At 46.7% G+C, this 23285-nt stretch overlaps 1 protein-coding gene across 1 annotated transcript in view; it reads left to right on the top strand.

Annotated features, from left to right (window-relative positions):
• The window catches only part of Cemip (cell migration inducing hyaluronidase 1), a 65760-nt gene that overhangs the window by 20720 nt on the left and 21755 nt on the right, over positions 1–23285 (top strand). The window contains exons 10-17 of the mRNA XM_028774717.1: positions 591–782; positions 7921–8096; positions 8815–9024; positions 16228–16433; positions 17236–17305; positions 18680–18808; positions 21767–21852; positions 22641–22772. Coding sequence (XP_028630550.1) covers positions 591–782; positions 7921–8096; positions 8815–9024; positions 16228–16433; positions 17236–17305; positions 18680–18808; positions 21767–21852; positions 22641–22772 — 1201 coding nt within the window. The remainder of the gene's footprint in view (positions 1–590; positions 783–7920; positions 8097–8814; positions 9025–16227; positions 16434–17235; positions 17306–18679; positions 18809–21766; positions 21853–22640; positions 22773–23285) is intronic.

Genomic DNA, 23285 nt, shown 5'->3' with positions numbered 1-23285 from the left:
GAGGGTCCCAGGCATTGGAAGCAGATAGTAATTCTCTGGTCTGTCGTAAGCCTTTCTAGAAGGCGTGGGCATGGTCCAAGAATGCAGTGTGCTGATGGACAGGGTTGACACAGACTCTCTGCCTCTTTTGGTGCTGTTGTTTTAAACTCAGTTCCCCAGGCAGTGCTCATTAGAAAGGACTGGAAATGGCTGGTTTGTTCTGGAATCAGCATCTCCAGAAAGCAGTCATTATGGATGGACTTGGGAGTGAGGCTTATGGCTACTGTAAATAACAGTGGAGAGGGACTATATTTGTTTTACATCTTGGGCAAAGTGGGTGTGGTAAGGCAGCACACTGAACACCAGCTTAGAAGTCAGTGGAAAATTCCTCTGCCCAGAGCTAATGAATGGGTCTTTTTTTGGTTGGGTTTTTGTTGACTTCAAAAACCTGTAAGTACTGAGACTGGGATGAGAGAGAGTCTGGTGATTTGGGTTTTGGAAGGGCACACCTGGCATTTACCGATTTCCAGAGGGGAGGGGAAGAGGTGGGCAGCCACATGTTTGCTGAAGGCAAAGGGCTGTATCTCAGTTCTTCCTGTTTTGGGTTACAGTGAGGCCCAAACTCACAGTCAGCATCGACACCAACGTAAACAGCACCATCCTGAGTCTGGTGGACAATGTGCAGTCATGGAAGCCTGGAGACACTCTGGTCGTTGCCAGCACTGACTACTCCATGTACCAGGCAGAAGAGTTCCGGGTGCTCCCCTGCAGAGCTTGCAGCTCTACACAGGTTAAGGTGGCAGGTAGGTATCTCCTCACTTTGGGCTGCAGGAATCTGAACACTGGTAGACCTCAAGGGAAAGGAGATCTGTATCTGTGGGCTATCCTCAGAATCCTACAGACCAAAGAAAATCATGAGATTCTCACTGCAAGCATTGATTCCGTATTGATGCATCTAAATATTGTCCAGGCAGGAAGTCTAACTAATATCCGAAATAAATTCACTTAAGAAGAAAAACTCATGGGTTTGGAAACTTCAGTTCATGGCTTGTTAGCCCTGTTGTTTAGGGCAAGATGGAGGAAGTTGATTATCTCATGCATCCAGGAAACAAAACAAAGAAGATGTTGGAGTCTCAGCATCCTCTTTAAGGACATCTTCCCAGTGATCTAACTTCTTCCCATTAGACCCTACCCATAATAGCATCACAGGCTTGTGGCAAAGCTTTAACTCATGAGCCTTTGGGGGACACAATCATAGCACAAGGCTTAAGCCTTTCTAGGCTGAGTCTAGCTCCAGTCTAGAAGCTGGGGTCAGATTGGTTCCATACTATTCTCAGTCTTTCCAAGACACATTCTTCTCATGACAGAGATGGGAGATTCCTATAGAGAGGAGGGGAGAATGGAAGACTTCTAAGATCTGGGCTTAGAACTGGCCCATGATGGTCATCCTAGCTCATGTCTAGAATTCTAGAACTTGGGAGAGCAAAGAAGGAGAATGGCCATGAGTTTGAGATCAGCCTGGGATACATAGTGAGCACCAGGTAAACCCAGGCTTCAGGATAACACCATACATCGAAACAAAAGAAAACAAAATGAACTGAGAAAAATTAAACAAAACAGTCACAGTTTGGTGGCCAAAACACAGGTCAGTATAGAATGCATCCCATAGTCAAGGTCAATATGAACTTTCAGAGAAGCCTATTTTCTTCTCTGAGCCTGAGAGGACAGAATGAACATTTGTCTGAAAATGTGTTAGTCTACCTCAATGCTTTAAATCTCTTCCTTCCATAGCTTTTGAGTTTTTTTCTTCTCCTGAATCTTAACTTACATGCCAATATTTTATGTTTTGTGATATTACAGAATCACTGATTCTTAGAGAGCAAAGAAAGACGGACTTAGTGTTATATTGTTATGAAGAGACACCATGACTACAATTCTTATAAAGGAAAACATTTAACTGGGGCTAGCTTACAGACCAGAGATTCAGTTTATTATTGTCATGGGAGGCAGCATGGTGGGATGAAATCAGACATGGTGGTGGAGAAGTAGCTGAGAGTTCTACATCTGGATTGGCAGGCAGCAGGAAGAGAGGAAAACACTGGGTCTGGCTTGGGCATTTAGAATCCCAGACCCACCCTTAGTGATATACTTCCTCCAAGGCCACACTTCCTATTCTTTCTCAAGTAGTGCCATTCCCTAATGACCTAAGGAGCCATTCCTATTCAAACCACCACAGAAATCTTATACATAATGTAGGCCAATTGCTCCTGGAAATTATGTATGTATATCTTTGGGTTGTAAGCAACAGAATCCAACTTGACTATCTGAAACAAGAAAGGAATTGATAAACAGGCCATTTGTGTCAGAGAAACAAATTAAAAACTGAAGAACAAAGCTGCAAAGAACTCAGTGCAGGGCAGCTTTGAGGGCCTCAGCAGCAGTGAGCTTCGGGCAACATCCCTAGACATCCCTGTCTCTAGAAAGCATGCTGAGTCCCTAGAACATTAAGCAAGCTGAACAGCCACTGTCCAGGGTAAGGGAATCTGGCTAGGCTTCTTTGAGAGGTCAGGACTTTTATCAGCAATCCTTAGACTGCCTCAAATAAATAAAAGGGTCATTTCCTCAAACTAGAGTGACCTGCCAGAAGGAGAGAGATTCACTACTGAGTGTTGAGACTGTCACATGTCTGGGGAAGTAGCCCAATTTTGATGAGAAGACTGAGCATTGAGAAGGCATAGCCAGTATATTTCAAATGTCTAGTGTTTTAGAAATAAGCCTTGAGAAACTAAACCTCAAAGCAATCTCTTTTGGCTGGTCAGGAAGTACTTGGAAGAATTTGAGAAGCCTCATTTCAGTGAAGTGAGAACCAGTTATCCAGTTCCACCTGCTGAATTTGTTCTTAGAGGAAATGGCCCTGGGTGTCAGATGACCGAGGCAATGCACAGCTGGAATCCCAAAACACCAATTCTCAGACTAGAGTCTGCAAAACACACAAGTTTTAGTGAGATGCTAGTTTTTGAGTATGGCTAGAGAAAGAAGGAGGTAGCAGTGCGCAGGTCAAGTCTAGAAGACGAAAAATCTGCAAGGTAAGAAATCCTATCTAAATGATAATTTTTGAACCCCTACATTCTTCAGGAAAGGCTTTGGGGAATTTTATAAGTAAGTCCAGATCAATCTGACACCCAAAGGAAAGAAACTAAGTGAAATAAGGGATAATCTGGAGAATAAAAGTCTAAGTAACAAAGCAGGGGGAAAAAAGGTCCATGAATGGCGGACATAAGCTATAAAAGTTATTTTTGAGCTTCCTGCCAGCCAGAGCAGAGAAATTTATCTGTAGTCAAGAAAGGGAAGGAGATAGACCTAGAAGAGCACCCTTCTCTTAGCCCTGAGCTTGAGTTCGCCTCATTCATCATCCACAGGACATGGCACGACAACATGAACTTGACACTATGCTACGATGCTGTAGATGGGGGTTATGTGTGGTTTGAATCCTAATGTTAGGAGGGAGTGAGATGCTGGACATAATCAGTGAACACGTCTGCAAAAGGCATCTTTGGCTTTGTCTTGTTTGGCAGTGGCAAAAACGAGGAATCAAGTAGCTGTGTCCCCATTGATAGAGATAAGATCTCACTAACATAGCCCAGGATAGTCCAGACTCACAATCCTGCCTCCATCTCCCAAGTGCTAGGGTCAAAAGCCTATGCCACCACACCTACCTTGCTGTAGTTACTGTTAGTATCAGCTGTAATGATTCTTTTTATTCTTCTTATTTATGTGTCTGTTTAGTGTTCGTATGTGTATGCATGCTCACATGTGTTTGGACATATGTTAGGGGATATGCGTGTGTGTGTGTGTGATAGCTCAGATTTCATATTGGGGGTCATCCTTTATCATTCTCCTGCTTATTTAAACTCACTGAGGTAGCCTCTCAGTGGTACTCAGAGCTCGCTAATGCAGCTAGTCTGACTAGCTAGCTTGTTCCAGGGATCTCTAGTTTCCATCTGAGCAATGGAATTATAGGCAGGTTGTTACACCCAAGCAGCATTTGCATAGGTTCTGGGAACTGAACTTCACATTTGGGTGACAGGTGACAGAGTTATCTCCACAGTCCTGGCTGCAATAATTTAGCATCTAACCCTCAGTATGAGAAGGCTAGAAGGAACATGATTGATTACTAGTGGTTGGACCTTATACGCTTCAGTTTGCCATTTCTGCCATTTAGGACCTGCAGGTATACGGCATTGTGGAGGAAAAAGCAACTGCTCTCATAATTATTAAGAATGTCTGAGGCTGTGGCAGCCTGCAATAATCTTTTGGGGATGTAACCAGCTAGGTGTGGTCGAGGTGTGGGAGTCACATCTGTGGATAATGGGTCAGCACCTGCTGCCCCTGGGAATGGGGAGGCACCCTGGATCTGCCTCTATGGGGACAGAAAGAGGGGTGGAACATTTTATCATCTATATACCCAGAAGTTCCTGAGCATGTAACGTGCCAGGCGGTGCATCTTTTTTAGCTCCCTCCAGGCTGACTGGGATTAGTTCCTGAGGGCCTTTGTTACTTCAGAGTTCCCATCCACCTGGTTGCCTCTACAAGGAGAGCCATTCTCCACATGTCTCTGAGCCAGGCTGTATGTCTCAGTTTGTGGCAGAGTCCTGGAGCCTATGGTTTAAACTCCCTGAACCTTGGGCCCTTCATCTATGAAGCAGAGATAAAAATAGCTCCCATCCCCAAAGGTAGCTAGATCAACAAGTTAGTTAATTCATAGAACGTGATTAAACAGTCTTGGGCACATGGTTGGAGGCCAGAGGGACAGAAATGATATTTGCAGCTGTCAGGGCTTTTGTCTCCAGAGCTTCACCAGTGACAGGAACTAAAGGGCAGCCAGTTTCACAGGGCACAGGTGACTTCAGGTAGATGGAAGGCTTGTGTGTATCAGATTCCCATGGACTAAGGAAATGAAGGTCCCACTGAGAACGGCAGGAATTTTGCCGTCCCAGCCAACTCCCCTGCTCCAAGACTTCTTATCAGAACCTTTACCACATTGCTTCTGTGCACAGTGCAAATACTTATCTCTCCTTGTCCCTTTCACAGGCCACTCCCAACTGCAAACCCAGGGTAGTGGTGTGCCTAATTTCTTTCATCCCATCCTGAGTATGGGGTGCTCCCACATTCCATCTCCATCTCCGGCACCTGCGCTCCCCACCTTCTCACAGCACTCATGTGCAGGCTGACCAGGTCAGAACTGTCTCAAATGGCTTGGGCCTACTAGGAAAGGGGGAGGGGACCCCATGACAGTCATGTCCCTGCATTCTCCTCCAGACTCACCAATATCTCACCTTCCTTATCCTCATGAGGAGATCAAAAACTAGCAGATCAAAAGCAGGATGGTAGAAAATCCTCCATGGCCAAGACATCATAATTAGAGATGGACTATAGCAACTTCTAGAATGTCTCTTTCTGAATTTGAATCTCTTTCCTTTTTATCCATCAGACAGACTTCATGTTGCCTCTGTCTGGCTCTCCAAAGACAGTGTCCCTCAGAAGCCATGCATACCACCTTGGGGGAAAGGCTTTGCCCTTTAGAGTGCAGGCCTTGTTGTTAGCTTGCTTGTGAAGGTCACAGAACCAACAGGTAGGGAGAGCAACAGGGATAGAGGCAGAGATTTCTACATGAATGGCCATAGGACCTTAAAGCAGTAAAGACATCACATAGCCCATGACCCAAACCAAAAGCCACAATGAGTTCAGGGAGGAAGTGCCCCAGCATTCTGTGGTTAACTTGTTTCCAATGATCTTCTCTAGTATGTTAGACCAGTGTGGAACTGTTAAAAGGTGGTAGAACCTAGTGGAAGTTTTAAGTTCAGTAGGAATAAGTCCTAGAAGGAGACTGTGGGATACTGGTCTCCTTTCCTTGTTTCATTTCTGGATGCAAAGTCAACTTTCTGTTACTATAACTATACTCTTAAGGACATTATGGTAGGCTGAATCTACATTGTGATCCTAGTTCCTGTGAGCATTGCCTCACATGACAAAAAGGGCTTACAGTGATGACTAGATTAAAGTTCTAGAAATGGAAGTGTCCTGGATTGTATGGGTGGGTCCAATGTAATTACAAAGGTACCAGAGAAGAAATATTATGGGAGATTAGTGAAGAGAAAGCAAAAGAATGACAGAAGCAGAGGGAGCTATGGAAAATGGAAGATGGGGGTCTCAAGCCAAGGAATACAGGTGGCCACTGGAATCTGAAAGTGCCCAGGAACAGTTTCTATGTGGTTCTTTCTCAAGCACTCAGCCATGCCAACACCTTGACTCACCCCACAAAATTAATTTCAGACATCTAACATTCAGAATCATAAAAAATAAACCTGTGGTAATCTGTCACAGCTGTAACAGAAAACACATACCATTCACTTGCCTGGAGTTGTTTTCTCAGCTTCAGTATGCACCAATGTCATATTGCTTCAAAGAAACCACTATCTCACTGAGTCTGCAGATTCTAAAACCACAGGCTTCTTTAGCAATACTGTCAGCTCCCAGGATGTGTGCTTGGTGATGGGGAGGATGAGAAAGCAGAGGAAGGTCACTGTGGTGGGTATTGCTAATTTTAACCATGGCCTTCACACGTGGGCACTAGTGGTATCTCAGGGTTGAGGCAAGCACCCCCTTGATGAAGTCAAGGCCACAGTGAAAGCCAAGTGATGTAGGTGTTGTGGTTTGGGCTGGAAGTCCACATGGAAGAGTGTTGCTCTTTAAAATTGCACCCTCAAATGAAAGAGAAAGTATTCACAAGCCCTGTCAGCCATCTTAGTGATGAGCCTGTCATAAGCTGTGTTTTCTGCACAGATGGAGGAAGAAGAGATGGGAGGTAATCCGAAGGGGATTTGGCTAGAGAAGAGGTGAGGTCGTGGGAGGAGTAAAATGGGCAGAACGCAGGGTGAAGGATTCAGCCACACAGGACAGGGACTGGAGTGAGTGTGGGAGGGTGTTTGGTTTGTCAGATTTTTCTCAAGGATAACAAGGCCGGGGGATGTCTGAGGGCAGCGAACATAAGAAATGCAGATGAGGGATGAGATGTCTGAACTGAAAAGGACTGCCAGCTGGAGGCGATGCCTTCTGAATGTGCCACAGGACAGGGCTAGGATCCATGGCCTCAGAGACTGCCTCCGCTGAGGGATGTAGGATGGAGTCAGCACAGGTCAGGGTGCAAGTCCTTCCCCATTGCTCCGTTCGGAACCACAAGGGTGTGTGTGCAAGCCCACAGCTCTAGACACAGGAATGCCGGCCAGCACGTTCTCCTCGAGGCTGAGAGTAGAGCATGGGTTGGCTCTGCTCGGAAGCAGGGGTCTGAAAGGAGAAGGTTTGTTTTATCCTAAGAATTACAGCTAGAGACCCACTATAGTGCAAGTCTCTCTCTCTCTCTCTCTCTCTCTCTCTCTCTCTCTCTCTCTCATTGCTCTGCTATCTCTAGGCTGTTGTGGCTTTCCTCTGCTGGATGAGGTTGGCCCACCAGAGAGACAACCCAAGGTTATACCTGGCACTTCTATGTATATCCTGTGGCCACACACCTCCCTGTAAGGAGGTGGGGAAGCACAGCTCCTCTGGGAAGCCCTGTGTGAGATGATTCATGGGAGAGTCCAGCTCTGAAAATCAGAAGCAGAGTGTATATTACTGGACAAGTAGCCACACCTGCTATGGCCTTAAGAGCTAAGTACAAGTAGCTATGAACTGCGGCTCCACTCCTAGGCATGTGACTATACCTACCAAAGTTTTGCTCTTCTGTATCATGGGAGCAAGGGCCGTGGGACCCGAGATGAATGAAGATCTGGTGAAGAGCAACCTACAGCTTTTGGAGTACTGGACGGAGCTGTGGGAGTACTGGACGGGAGCACAGTGTGCATGCTTTACCTGTCATTCTGCTTCCCTACCCGTCTTGTGCCCTAGGGAAGCCCCAGTACCTACATATTGGGGAGGAGATTGATGGTGTAGACATGCGGGCTGAGGTCGGACTCCTAACTCGGAACATTGTGGTGATGGGGGAGATGGAGGACAGATGCTATCCCTACAGCAATCACATCTGTGACTTCTTTGACTTCGATACCTTTGGGGGCCACATCAAGGTAGGAATGTGCCTGGCTAAGGCTCTTCAGCCTACAGGAGGGTACTTGAGATTCTACCTGCGGACAGAGAGTCCTGGGAAAGGGATGGTGGAACAGTGGGTAGGAAGAGAAATGTACCCTTAGGTTCTGCTGAGGTCCTGGAATGCAGGCATCATCTGCCCAAGCAGCTTCTCTGAGCACATCCAGGAGCAGCCCTGTGCTATGACCACCTGCCACTAACGTGCATGTTCCCAGAGCAGAGGCTCACGATAACTCTAGTGTCAGCACTCCTTCCATCTCCAGAAGATTTCACACAGTGAACAATAAATCCCTGAGTCCTCCACTCGCCAGCACTCCCAGAGCATGTTTTGTGTCACCCCTACCCCCTAAGCATTTTAGGATTATCCTTTCCTTGTAGTTGGCTATGGAGGTGGTAAAGAAAGAGCAGAGCCAGCCTACCTATCATCCTGGGTATTTCCAATCCAGTCTGTTATCCTCCAGCATCCTGTAATGCCTTGCTGGACTCCCTTAGTGTAAGAAGGACCTGGCATCCTCAGCCATGTGCACAGAGCCTCTTTGATTTATCAAGTAACCAGGATGCAGTCAGTAAAACCCAGTGACAAAGCACTAGGAAAATAATACCTCTGTCCTCTGGGAACACAGGTCAGTTAGCACAGTGTGGGAGGGGGAGATCAGGGGCTGCCTTGGGGTTCTTTTGACTTTCACTTTCCTGTTGCAGTTTGCACTGGGGTTTAAAGCTGTCCACTTGGAGGGTGTGGAGCTGAAGTACATGGGGCAGCAGCTAGTGGGCCAGTACCCAATTCACTTCCACCTGGCTGGAGATTTGGATGAACGGGGAGGCTATGACCCACCTACGTACATCAGGGATCTCTCCATTCATCACACATTCTCCCGCTGTGTCACTGTCCACGGCTCCAATGGTCTGTTGGTAAGTGCCTGCTGGAAGTCTACACTTAGGCCATGCGTGGAGGGGCACGGGGGTTGGGAGACCTTGTGTTGTGCTCTCCCACCAACTTCCAGTGTGAATATGGACAAGTACTTAATCAGACAGGTCTTCCACTTTTTTCCTGTGAGCCCTGCAGACCACAGTGTTACCTTCAGTTTGCTTAGATAGAGGATGAGAGTGAAATAGTTCCAGCTGTATTATCCTAGCAACTCATCTTCAGAGCAAGAAGTCCAGTTACCACAGAAGAGCTAGCATTGGGGAAGCTGAGTGAGCATGTGAACACCCAGCAGGACAGCTTTGGGAGCCGGTACCTCAGTAAGATACAGCCTTCTGGAACCGGCATGGGGCCATCCCCAGGAGTCTGTGTTATCTCAGCGAGATGGGGAGTCAAGAGACTATGGTAGGAAAAAGAAGACAGTGAGTTAAGACACTCACACCACCTCCTAGATCTGGCCTGGGACAATTAGATGTGTCAATGATCCCCACAGTAAAGTCAAACACTTAGAGCAGAACCCTGGACAACTTCATCCAAACAGAAGATCTGTGCAACACTGTTAGCAAAGACTTCCTCCTATCCAGTTCCCAGGAATGCCAGCTACCAAATTGGGAAGGAGCATCTCTCGGGTCCTTTGTCATCTGGCTGCCACGTGGTTGAGGTGCCAGTTACAACTTTAATCTAGTGGCCCTTCAAGAACCTACCACCAAACAGTTCTGAACTGTGTTTGCTGGCCAAACTACTGAGATAGATTTGGAGGCACCGTCTTGGTGCAGCCTTTCCAAGGTGGAACCAAATTGTATGGCTTGCCATCAAAATGACCCAGGTCTCTGGTTCTCTGAGCCAAGCAGGCAGCAGCGGGGCCATATCCCAGACAGACCAACAGTTTTACAGATTGGCTTTGAATGCTCTTGGAATGTGCAGTTGTACGCCTTCCAGAATGCCTCTGCTGTGGGAGCTGGCCTTTGACACTGCATGCTTTTCTTTGCTGCCTGAATTGACGGGTTTACCAGTGGGTGACTATGTTTTTTTTTTGGGGGGGGGGTTGTCAATTAACAGAACCAAAAGAGGCCATATAGAGACAAACATGCTATTATGCTTTAGAGTGCAGAGGACACGGTGGTGTGTGTGTGTGTGTGTGTGTGTGTGTGTGTGTGTGTGTGTGTGTGAAGTCTTTTGCAAACTTAATCCCTGGTCAGAAGTGGGTGGATCCCAGACAAGCAGCTCCCCAGTGCACTAAAAAGTGGATCCTAGCTGTATGGAGCTGAGAAGAGCCTCATTCAGCACCTTGCTCCACCCAGCAGGTCCTGAAGTGTCCCAGGAGGCCATCTCTTACATCTCTTCCCTCTCTTCCTCCCATGTACTCCCATCCTTGGGAGCCAGTTTTCCACGTCCCCTGCTTCAGGCAGTACCCCATCCCCTCATTTATTATTTTACTTTTTAAAAAGATTGTTTTATTTTATCTGTAAGAGTCTTCACTTTGAATGTTACATATGTATACCATATGCCTGCTGGGTACCCACAGAAGCTAGATGAAGGCATTAGATCACTGGAACTGGAGTTAGGCCTGGTTGTGTGCTATGCTATGGATACTAGGAACTGAACCTGAGTCCTCTGCAAGATCAACAAGTGCTGTTAACCACTGAGTCACCTCTCCAGCCCCTTCTAGTTCAAAGTTAAACCAATTCTCTCTGACAACAAAACAAAACAAACATACGCTCTTCTATGTCTGCTTTCCTCTGAGTTTGGGGGACAGCTTTCAGCAATGTGACTCTGAAATGCTACCGAGTTATGCACTGTCCCCTCAGTTCATGCATCTCTTTGCTCTTTCTCTGTGTCAGTGTTGTGGGACTCAGCAGAAACTCAAAAGTCACCAGCACGGAGTTGCAGGAATGGATGGAAACATCCCGGGCCTCAGTTTCCTCCAGTGAAAAGCTGATAGAGTCAACTACAAAGGGTGGCTAGGAGGGTGAAGCCAGATAAACACGAGTGACATGCTTCAATGGGGACATTAAATAGCAGCAGCCTTGTGAGCCCCTGAGTCCCTATGTGGTCTGTGAAAACACCTCTGCTTCCAGGAGATAGTGGGCCAGTGTATCGTGGGCCAAGCTGCTATTGGCAAACACTGCGTGCATGCACCCCCTCCCTGCCCCTTTGAAAAGTCCCAATACATGCTCACGTAGGAAGGGTCTTCAGCAGAAAAACACCAAATTGATGGAGCTGTTAGCGACACCTGCCCTCCTCTGATCGCAGGGCCCTGTTCTCACACTGCTTTTGCAGCTCACTAAGTCCCTGTTCTGAGTCCATGGAGTGAGGCTCTAGGAATGTCTCCTGTGATAGTAGCATTGTTGAGGATGTCCTTCTGGCAATATAGCAGAGAGCACCCAGGCTCCCTGGCAGGTGCTGAGAGGAAGCCTGCCTTCAGAAGGAGGCTCTGCCCTGACTATCCCCCAGGATGCTCACAGGTACAGGGTAGGAGACTTTCCCCAAGGAGAGGTTCTGCATTCACTCTCTGCAGGGCCACAGGGAATGGGCTCAGAGCATCTTCGTGTGTATTTTGAGCTCCTAAGCAGAACTTTGAACATCATCTTTCTATTGCTGGAAGGCAATCAATGTATCCCTGGCCTGTAGCAGGAGGTACAAAGACCCCAGTGAGAGTTCTGCTCTCTTTTACTTCCTTTCTTTAAGCGTGGGAGACTGCGCAGAAGAAAGCACATCCTTTCTGAAGACTTGCTCACAACTTATCTTTATTATAAATGTCTGTGCTATGAAGCCAAGATGTGCCCAGCGGGTTGCAACTGCTGTGCCCTGCACGGCTCCAGGTACCAGTGGATCCAGTCAGTCCCTAAGCATTCTATCCCTGAGGCTACACCTTTCGCTTGGCATTCTCCTAAAGATGGCTGGAGCTCATGATGGGGAAACCCAGCATCCTCTCTGCCAGCTGCACAGCCCTGGGAATTGTGGGAGATGCTTCCATTTTCTCTGACTTACCCCTTTTCCAGTGCCTTTAAATGTATCCTGTACTTTTCAAGCTATGTAGTTGTTCTCTTCTCTCCTTCTCACTTGAGCCCAGATGTTGGACCCAAACTCCATCTTTCCTCTCCCTCAAAGCTACTTGGTCCAGGGCTGCACTGGGAGTCTGAGGTAGAGAACACTCCAGACCAGAACAGAGAAGAGAAGAGCAGAAATTGACATTGTGGAAGAGAACCAAGTCTCTCTGGTCTCACTGCCCCCTTCCAGGTCACATGCTTTCCCTCAGGCAGCACCCTGACCTTCCAAGCTCTATCCTCCCCCATCTGTGCCCCCACCCCACCCCTCCCTACCTTCCCTGCAAGGCCTTGGAAGCATTCCTTCCCTTTTTAGGTAGGCTTTTGTTCTGTTTCTCTCTCAACGTCTATTTGCATATTCAAAAACTCATTAAGACCTTCAAAACAAATGACCCTTGCCTGTGCTCCAAGGCCAGCTTCTCCTCAGGAATTTTATTTTTAAGTTTTTTTTTTTTAAATAATGTCAGACGCTTGAAAGTAATTTTTTCTTTTTAAAAGGACTGAATTTGTTGTAAGGCTTCTCAGTGATATATATCATATTATTTGCACCCTAGACTGCAGAAATAGCATCCTCTTTAGTACCAAGAACCCCTGAAGGGTGCCAAAGTCCTTAACTTCAAGTCCAGTATAAAATGACTTGGTATTTGCATAGCGCCTATGTGCTTGCTCCTTTGCACTTTAAATCATGGCTTCTGATGCCATGCAAATCCCTAATAAACAGTTGGCATCCCACATTGTTTGGAGACCAATGACAGGGTGAAAGAATCTCTGTACATGGACCTCATTGGCAGTTTCTTTAAAAGAAATGTTTCCAATCTGAGCTTGATAGAATCGACAGTGGAATCCTGCATATCCAGAGAGTCAACCAACCACTAATTTCTGCTTTTGCTCGTTTAATTGAAGCGCCATTCTTCTTAGAGACTACAGGTTGTTGATGGAAACCAGTTCGGACTGGATGATCATATATCTTGACGTACACAGAAAACAGTCTTCAGACCTAGTGCTGCCTCCTGCTAGTCTCCCCTAGCACTAGCACCCCACCCTCACCCCGACCCCCAACAATACCCTGACTTGATGGTAACTCAATAGAGAATTCCACTAGTTGAAGCAATACCTGACAGCTGTTTCTGGGTCTTTCATTACTAGGCAGAACCTAGGAATTTTCTCCTTTACAATCTCATGACCAGACCCTACTACAGTGAAAGACTTAAAACAGCTTCCAGGAATCATGAACTAGAGATATCAGCAGGCAAGAAGACATGCAGAAACACAAAGAGGCAGTGTAGTTTTAGCTCTCTCAAAGAGAATGGCAGAAGGGCTTACACATTATTTCTGGTTAGCATATAAGGACAGCCCCCATTGGGGGGCAGTGTTCATTTAGTTGTTATGTCTGTCTGTATGAATCTGTACCTACCTATCTGCCTATCTATCCTATTCCCTATCCATTCATGCAACCACCATCTGTTTATTATTTATTTGTATGTCTATCTACCTAGTAACAGTATCATCTATTTTTCTACCCACTATCCCTATCTATCTATCTATCTATCTATCTATCTATCTATCTATCATCTACTTACCTACCATCTATCTATCTATCCATTCACTCATTATCCCTAGTAGTCAATTCTATGAGACAGTCTAAGGAGAAACAATCTGAAAACATTTTTAGCATCCTCTCTATCACAGAAGGGATGCTCAGTGTAGCAGAGTGAGTCTGTGACTGAGCGATGATGTGAATTATACTCATCTCCCGCGCCAGACTTTCATTTGCTCTGCTTTTCTCTTGACTTTGCCAGACTCATTGCAACAACAAAGCACTGGACTGGTTTCTGTCTCTGGAACTGATGGAAATCAAGTCTGAGATCTGTCCTTGCAAAGGGGGTTTGGACACTCAATTCAAGTGACGTCCACTGAGATAACACGATAACACGTGTCTCAACAGCACGTGTTTTTCTGGTTTTCTTCCTTCTGGTGAAGCCCTTTCTGCTCACAGCACCTCTCACAAGGCTTAGAAGCCAGCTCTTCTTTGAGTGTTTGTTAGAAAAATGTCCCTAACTCATTCACTCACTTTCAGAGATCTAACATGCAGGGCAAGTGGGTAAGGACAAGTCAGAAAGATCATGAGCAAAAGACAGTAGAGTCTAACGTATAAATTGCCTGGGATACCCAACATCCCTTCCCTGGGCATGGTTTCCTCCTCTGTAAGGCCAGACATTGAATCTGATCTTAGAAGTCTCTGCCAGCAAGAGCAGCCGCATCCCCTCCCAGACTTGTCTTTCTGGACTATTTATAACAAGCTTTCATTTCTCACTAGGAGAGAAGGGAACATCCCACTGGATGACCTTGGCATTGACTGAAATGCCCATTGAAGGAGTGAATGAGCCTCAAGGTCATGCCCTTATCAAAGATTAAAACCAAAGATTAAAGGAAGGATGCTCGCTTTAAGAGGCAGACAGTTTGCCTGGTTTAAGCAAGCAGAGTGGAGAGTGGAGTAAGCTGACAGAGTGAACACACAGGCCTGAGAAACCAAATGTCCCGGCCGTGGCTTTGCCCACTAAGCTTTTGTGACCTTGGACAGTTGCTTAGTTTCTCCCAACATCATCTACCTCATTTCTAAAACAATATTTGCAAGAGGACTTTGTAAGATTGCAGCGAAATTAAAGGTCTAAGAGGCCAGCCCATGTTCAGCCATGCAGCGGCTTTGTGTGTGTATGATTCTAACAGCTGATGGACAGCCTGGCAGTTAGGGAGCAGGCACCTGCAGTGTAAGAGCCTGGAAGGACCTGGGTTGCTCACCTTAGATCAATGCTTTTCCATTAGACACAGTTTTGTCATCTCTCCTACACAGTGGACTACTGAGTAATGGAAGTCTGGAAACAGCTTGTAGGTGGTGTGTGATATTGCTACCTGGCAGGGACAGACCAGGGTTACTGAGTGTCCTTCAGTGAGCAAGACAGTCCCTTGTAGTGAGTGGCACCAGGGCTAAGGGCAATGGTCTTGGTATTTCAGTCAGTGCCAAGGGCGTTTGGATGGTGTACAGATTTTCCAGCTCCTGGTATACTAGCAGCTCCTTAAGAGGTGTGGGTTGATCTGAGGTCACAAGGAAGCAGGGAAGATCTCATTGGATGAAGTCACTAAACAAGCAGGGATGGAAGAACACAGTAAAGATACGCAAAGGGCTCCCACCCTTACCCACTGTACCTTGTAAGCTGAGAGCATCTCTAGAGTGTATGAGCCAAAGCCAGAGCCTCTGTGGGCGAGACACTGTTGTCAGAGTCTGGTGTGAACAGGGAACTGAGGCTCAGGACAGGGCTCTCTAAGGATTCTGAGGCTTTGGGGATGCTGGAGGTCAAGCCCATAGCTTGTGGTAGTGATTGAGCCAGCTAGGCAGGCTGGTGTAAGATCATCTTGGTGCTGATGCTGAGACCACACTCTGCTCTCACAGTTTGCTTCAAAATGCTCTTTCTGATTTTCTATCCAGGAAGGTGACCTGGGATCTGGATTTACCAGCCTCCTCTGTTTCTCAGCCTGGGTGCGAAGGTGTCCTGGTGGGCATCATGGGCTAACAAACTGACTTGGGTTGAAGGACTCATAAAGTAGATTAGTGTTGCCTGGTGGTGGTGGTGCATGCCTTTAACCCCAGTATTTTGGGAAGCAGAGGTCAGTGGATCTCTATAAGTTCAAGGCCAGAAAAAGTTCCAGAACAGCCAGGGCTACACAGAGAAAGCCTATCTGGAAAAACAAAACATATTAGTTAAGACTTTGATGAAAGGTCTCCCAGGCCTCCTGTGGTGCTACCTCCTGAGGGAGCTGCTCTGCCCCTCACTCTGGCCCTGGAAACCCTGCTCAGGACGTCCTGGCAAACTGTGTCCTCAGTAGAATAGTTTCTGGAACCCAAGCCTGGTTCTCCCCTTGAACCCACCTTTGCACTTCTGATATTTCATCCCCATCCTTATCCACCAAAGCCTCATCCCCAGCACATCCAACCTCTTGTCGCCCACCCTGCCTGAGGGCAAGGTTGCCTCTACCCCCAGGCTACTCACGCCTGGTACAGCTCAGCACTATTTCATGCTTGTTGAACAACTATGTAGACACACGCACACTTGGGTGCTGAGTAAAACTCCTGTCTTGACCCTGCAGATCAAGGATGTCGTGGGCTATAATTCTTTGGGCCACTGCTTCTTCACTGAAGATGGGCCAGAGGAACGCAACACTTTTGACCACTGCCTTGGCCTCCTTGTTAAGTCGGGGACCCTCCTCCCGTCGGATCGGGATAGCAGGATGTGCAAAGTGATCACAGAGGACTCATACCCAGGGTACATTCCCAAGCCCAGGCAGGACTGCAAGTAAGTGCTCACATAGTATTGCAGGATATTCCCTACACTGCGGTCTGTAGGAGGGAGGGGATGAGCATGAATACTCAATCCTGCCTCAGGACCTGTAAAAGCTTACTGCTCACTTCTGCCTGCTTCTCAGAGTGAGATACCAAAAGTGTAGCTCCTCCTCCCTCCTCCCTCCTCCCTCCCCCTTCTCCTGCCTCCCTCTTCCATTCTCTGTCCTCCCTCCTCTGTGAGCATCACTAGTACTGTTTGGTTTGAAGAACTGTGGCTCACCTGGGGCTCTCTACCATATGGAATCTTGTGAACAGAAAACAGTTATCGCATTTGCTCCCAGCAAGTGCCCATAGTATCACAGTAATCGCTTTCTAACCAGAGAGAGACACAGTGTCACGAAGAGACACAGAAAGGCAGAGATAGAAAAATACAGACAGGGAAACAGAGCCAGACATAGAGAGACTGAAACAGACATAGGAGAAACAGAAACCGTCTGAGAGACACAAGCTGCAAAGCAGAGAAACAAAAGGAGAAATGGAGGGAAATGAAGACATGGAGACAGAAAGACAGAGAAATACAAAGAGGAAAGACAGAGTCACAGAGGAGAGACACAGAGACAGAGAGACAGTTATAGACAGAGACACATCTTCTGGTGTGAAAGAGAAGTCACAAACAGATATGCCAACTATCTCTTAAGTCTCTGACAACAGCCTCCATTAATATTGCTGTCTCACAGGGCTCTACCACTGGGTAGCAGAGAGACTGCTGATAATCCTTGTTATGACTGTGTTCAACTTCTGTCCTCTCCCTGCAGTGCTGTGTCCACTTTCTGGATGGCAAATCCCAACAACAATCTCATCAACTGTGCAGCTGCCGGGTCTGAGGTAAGCAGAAATAAGCAAGTTGGGGCTGGCAGCAGCTGCCCGGGAAATGCTATGTTTAGAACTCAAGACCACTCATCTGTGTGGATGGGGAGTCCTGGAGATGGGGAGTCCTGTGACTTGATTTTAAATAACAGTTCAGCCTGTCGCTTCATAATCCTGGTGACATAAGTCATTTATTTTGGCTTGTGGCATAAGGGAATACAGTCCATAGAAGAAGGGAAGGTTTGGTGGCAGGAGTCACTTGTGGCTGTGACAGTGAGAGCTTGTATACATTTAGGCGAATCAAGAAACAGTAGGAGGGGCTGAAGAGATGGCCTCGTGGTTAAAAGTATTTGTTTTTGCAGAGGGTCTGAGTTTGATTCCCAGCTTCTACATGGTGGCTCACAACCATCTATAACTCCAGTTTTGGGAGATCCTATGTTTTCATCTGACCTCTATGGGTACTAGGCACACATGTGGTATATAGACATACATAAGAACCAAACACTCATAAACATAAAACATTAAAATAAAAAGAGATTTTGAAAACAGAGAAGACAGGAAGTGGAGCCAGGCTATAATCCTCAAGCCCCACCTCCAATGACCCACAACCTCCATTTTTTTATTCCTCTCCAAAAGGTTTCAAATCCTCCAAAAGCAGAGTCACTTGCTGTAGACCAAGTGCTCAAACACACGACCCTGTGGGGACATTCCACTGCAGAGTACTAAGCAATTTATGTACAATAATTCATTAGAAAATGAGTCATGTTGCCTTAGGATGGTGCCTGACACATCAGTGCTGTAAGCTAACACCAAGTGATTCTAACATAAAGGGTACACTCTGGGCTAGGGTGGAAGCTAAGACAGGAGACATAGCGTGTCCAAAGCCCCATAGAGCTGGGTGGTGGCAGATAGGCAACAAGCCTATCATGTTTTTCTCCAACAGCCTTGATCTAACCCAGTTCTCCCCTGCTGCTGGTTTTGCCTGAGGCCTTGACCCTGACCCTGTTTATAATTCTTTCTGGGCCTCAGCTTCCAGATCTCTAAGGAAAGCTGCTAACATTTGCTTTAGGAATTCTATCCATCAGCAGTCTAACCTCTACAGTGACCCACTAACTCAGACAGTGCAGACAGAGAACAAGGCCAATGTGAAGAGTGTGAGCTGTCAAGGTGGAGCCCACAAATTACAGTAGCCTCAAGATTTTCCCTTTATCCAAGCACTGGATCACATGGATGTGTTTGGTGGTGTATGGTGTCCAAATACTGGACCATTCAGATGTGTATGGTGGTGATTTGTTCTGGCCACAGTACTGTATTCACTATCCTGGCCTGGGCCACTCAATCAGGGACTCACTGCCATTAATTTCTATGTCTCTCTCTCTCCTGTCCCAACAGGAAACTGGATTTTGGTTCATTTTTCACCATGTGCCCACAGGCCCCTCCGTGGGAATGTACTCCCCAGGTTATTCTGAGCACATTCCACTGGGGAAATTCTACAACAACCGAGCACATTCTAACTACCGGGTAAGTCTTTCTGTGCTTTGTTACTATGGCCAGCCTATTCATTCCCCTGCCCCAAGCTGCAGTGATTAGAGCCTGGAAGAGCTGCGTTCTTACTGTGGGTCCAGAGAAGCCTTCCAAAGCCTGCAGATCACTCATCACAAGTCTCCTGTGGGGCCCTGCACCATCACAGCATCCGTACATCCAAAGGAGCGAGGTGTGCCTTCACTCCAGCTTCCACTCCCAGAAGATGCTGGATTGGACGTCACATTTGACGTTGTGATCCTGTTGTGGGCATCAGTGATATTATCTATGAAATGATGTGTGGCAGTGAACTACGGGAAGTCTGGACGTCGTTCTGAGTAGCATTGGCATCCAGAGCTTTCTCCTTTCTTTCTGGGGAGTGGGTGGCTCCATCTGTGCTGTATTAAGTCAGTAGGTGGGAAGTGAGAAACTTCTTGACCATCTTCATTTATCACCCTCCTTTCCTGAGTACCAGCGCAAGCCCTGCTCCAAGCTAGGGTCTAGAGCAAAAGGGAAAGGATTAAGAAGGCTGGGATCTCAGTATATCAAGAACCTTCCCATAGGAGCAATAGTTAAGACTGAAGCCATTGGACATGCCAAGAGAGCTTAGAATAAGGCTGAGACGAAGATAAACTCCTGTGTCTCTAGGACATAGGGATGGTGAACAAACAAACTGGTATCTGGTTCAATTCTCAATAGCACACTCAGGGGACTGCCAGAAAGGAATGGGTGGCATCCAGAGTCAAAAAAAGATATTTCAGAGAGTTAGTGAGATAGCTCATATTTAAGGTTCTTGCTGAACAAGCACAAAAGCAGAAGTGTGTGTGTCTGTAACCCTGTTGATGGGAAAACAGAGACAGGCAAATCCCAAAGCCTCAGGCCAGCCATTTAGCCAGTAAACTCCAGGTTCAATGAAGGACCATCTATAAACATAACAACAGCAATAGAAAAGCAATAGAAGTCCCTTGTCATCCACCTCTGGTCTCCTCATACACATACACGAACCAAACCTGTTTCAAAAATGTTGAACCTGGGAGAAGACCCAAAGAGAAGGAACATATGATCAGGGCAGATCCGTGCTGAACCCTGGGGGTAAGAGGAGAAAAGCCAGTGATCTGGAAAGAGCCATGAGGAGGGGAGGAGGCACCTCCTTAGTCATGGCTCAGAGCCTGAGCAGGGTGACAATTCCAGAGGCAGTGGCAGAAATGTGGAGGGGAGTTGGTGGCTGGATGTTGTGCTGCCCATGCAGAGGCAGGTGCTTAGACCTTATCACTGTCAGAGAAGGACAGAAAACACATAGACCTCTTGTTGGGACCCACCATTTTCTGGACCTTCAAGGTATCCTACTTCAAAGAGAGGGTCCACAGGACTGGAAAGAAAAGGGGGCTGGGACAGGGAGTAATGCAGTCAAAAAGCAACATCAGGAAGTCATTGACTCTCACACTAATAGGAAGGCAAGTCAGAGTCAAGGACATAGATGTGTGTAGGATGAATTTAGCCCTTGAGTGTAGAAGGGGTTCTTATCCTCTGAGATAGGCAGGGAGAAATTAAAGAATCTACAGCTGGGCCAGCTTGACAGTCTGAGCAGAGAGTATAGGGTCTGCATCCTGGATGCTTCTATCCAGGAAGACTAACACCACATAGACCTCATGGAGTCATGTAGTCATTTCTCAGGCATCTTGTTCAGTCACCACAGTGACTCTGTGAAGTAGGTATCAGCAGCCAACTTTACAGATAATGATATGACTAGCCAAAGAGGTGAGGGGACTTGCCAACATCAGTGTGTGAGAACAGAGCCAAGAGCAGAAGGTCACGTCATCACTGTTGTGAAGTTAAAGCCAGCTGGAGAACAAACAGGAACTTGGAGGCACAGCTGGTATGAGCTTCCCAAGAGGCCAGGGGGATATGGGAGTGAAAGGGACTGGATGGTGGCTTCCAAGACTTCCACCTTTATTCCAATTCACCTTGTGTCTGCAAGTAGACAGCTTTGGCACCAAAGAAGAAAGCCAGACTCAGAGCTGGGGATATACCTCAGTTTGTAAGAGTGTTTGCCGGATGTACATGAAGCCCTGGGTTTGTGTACAGACTAGACATGGTCCCACATGCCTGTAATCCCAGCACTCTAGAGGCTGAAGCAAGGGAATGAGAAATTCAAAGTCATCCTTGGCTACATAACAAGTTTGAGGCCAGCTTAGGCTACATAAAGCCCTGTCTCAAAAAAAAAAAAAATCTCTAAAAAAGAGTTAGCCTTTCTCCTCAAGTCAAGCAGGATCTGGAAGAGGCTGTAGGAAGTCACTGACTCTCACACAATGGGAAAGAGAGACAAATTCAGTACTTCATTTGAAAGTCTGTGATCCATTTTTGAGTGCATGCTGGTAGACCTTGTTTGGGAGTCTGGGATAGGGACTCCATAAAGTAGTATGAGTTCTGTATATGGAATTGGCTATATGGCCCCAGGTTAGACACTCTTAAACCCTAGTTTATGGAAGCCGGAGAGATGGCTCAGAGGTTAAGAGAACTGGCTGTTCTTATAGAGGTCCTGAGTTCAATTCCCAGCAACTACATGGTGGCTCACAACCATCTGTAATGGGATCTGATGCCCTCTTCTGGCCTGCAGGTGCACATGCAGATAGAGCACTCATACATAAAATAAATACATAAAATCTTTTTTAAAACCCTAGTTTATTCATCTATACCCCCACCCACCACGACACACACTCACCACACAAACGTGCACACACACACACACACACACACGCACGTCTGCTCCTCTCAGATCTGGTCAGAGAAATGCAGAATAACACTGGCTTTCTCCATCTCTCACTGTAGACCCTACATCCATGAACATAGTCTAAGAACTACGCTGAGTTTGTGGACATATTCAAAAGCATGTGCCTAGGCCAGTGTGAGAAGACGGCTGTGGGCAGTGGTCGTAGCTAATGTGTACTTTGTCCCTAGGCTGGCATGATCATAGACAATGGAGTCAAGACAACTGAGGCTTCAGCAAAGGACAAGCGGCCCTTCCTTTCCATCATCTCTGCCAGGTAATAACCCCTAGGAAATCTTGTCCCTTGGGGCTCTCTTTCTTTTCTTCTGCTTCAGGTCCTGCATTTCCTTACCTAATGAGTGCTCACTAGCTGGTGCTGAGCCAGTTGTTGAGATATGGTACTATGCTAGAAGTCTAAACTAAGTCTGAGTTAGAGTCCAGGCTCCAGTAGCTAAAGGGAGAATGAAATTCCTAGCAATTTCCAGATCCCTCCACAGAGCCAGGGTCATAAAACAGAGGAATGGGAATGGCCAGAGCTGTGACAAGATGGGCAGGGATACAAAGATGATCAGACAGGAAGCATCTACTGCCACTTTAATGGTAAGGGATTTGATAACCAGGTTGGTAAGTCAAAGCCAGAGCTTAGCCGAAAACCAAAGGCTGCTTTTAAAAGATTGATCTCAAGGCTGAATGTGGTGATACATACCTTTAACTCCTGTTTCTGAGAGGCAGAAACAGGAAGATCTCTGCAAGTTCAAGGTCAGCATGGTCTGCACGATGAGTTCTAGGCCATTCAAGGCTACATAATGAGAACCTATCTCAAAGAAAACAAACAAAAACAGTGTTGTCAAAACTTTAAGGTCATTAGCAACAATGGGACCCCTTATCTGTCTCCTGCAGGGAGCTGGGCCCTAGAGATATAACCTCCTGCCTCTAGGAGAAGCTTAGAGTTGTTCATGACATAGCCAATGAATATCTGTTGAGTCAGAAATATCTGGGACCTGTAAGTGGAAAGTAGCTTACAGAACTCAGAAAGAATACTTCCTGTATCCTCCCATGCTCCAGGTACAGCCCTCACCAGGATGCAGACCCGCTGAAACCCCGGGAACCAGCCATTATCCGACACTTCACCGCCTACAAGAATCAGGATCATGGAGCCTGGCTGCGGGGTGGGGATGTATGGCTGGACAGCTGTCGGTGAGTCTAGAGAAGAAGGTGACTGCCACAAAAGAGGCTTGATGTTCCTAGACTAAAGAGTGAGCAAGGTAGAGCAGATTCTAAACAAACTGACATTCAACTTTCTGCTCCTCCTGCAAGACAGAGGTATAGAATGACAGCAGACAGTGACCATGGGAGAAGAAATCCCATCACAGTGTGCCAGATTCACCAACAGTGCTGGGTACTATGAGTCACTTATGGGGACTCTCTTTCATGGTTACATGGGTGATCAGTGCAGGAAGGGAAAAGGGAGTCATTGTCCTGGGTGCTCACTGTGTGCCTAAACTTATTTTATTTCTTTCTCACTATATTTCTCAAGAATGCAACTTTTTTAAAAAGAATACAAAATCCTAACTGCAGTGATGATAAATTGAAGCTTGGTTAGTGGGTCTCTTAATTTATATAGCTAATAAGTGAAGAGAGGGGGTGGGAGGAGGACGGCGCCCTAGAGATATAACCTCCTGCCTCTAGGAGAAGCTTCAATTTATCATC

The sequence above is a fragment of the Grammomys surdaster genome, unplaced genomic scaffold (assembly GCF_004785775.1).
Source record: "Grammomys surdaster isolate TR1022 unplaced genomic scaffold, NIH_TR_1.0 242, whole genome shotgun sequence".
Taxonomy (NCBI): domain Eukaryota; kingdom Metazoa; phylum Chordata; class Mammalia; order Rodentia; family Muridae; genus Grammomys; species Grammomys surdaster.
Note: the sequence above shows the minus strand (reverse complement) of the source record. Positions and strands in the feature narration are given on the sequence as shown.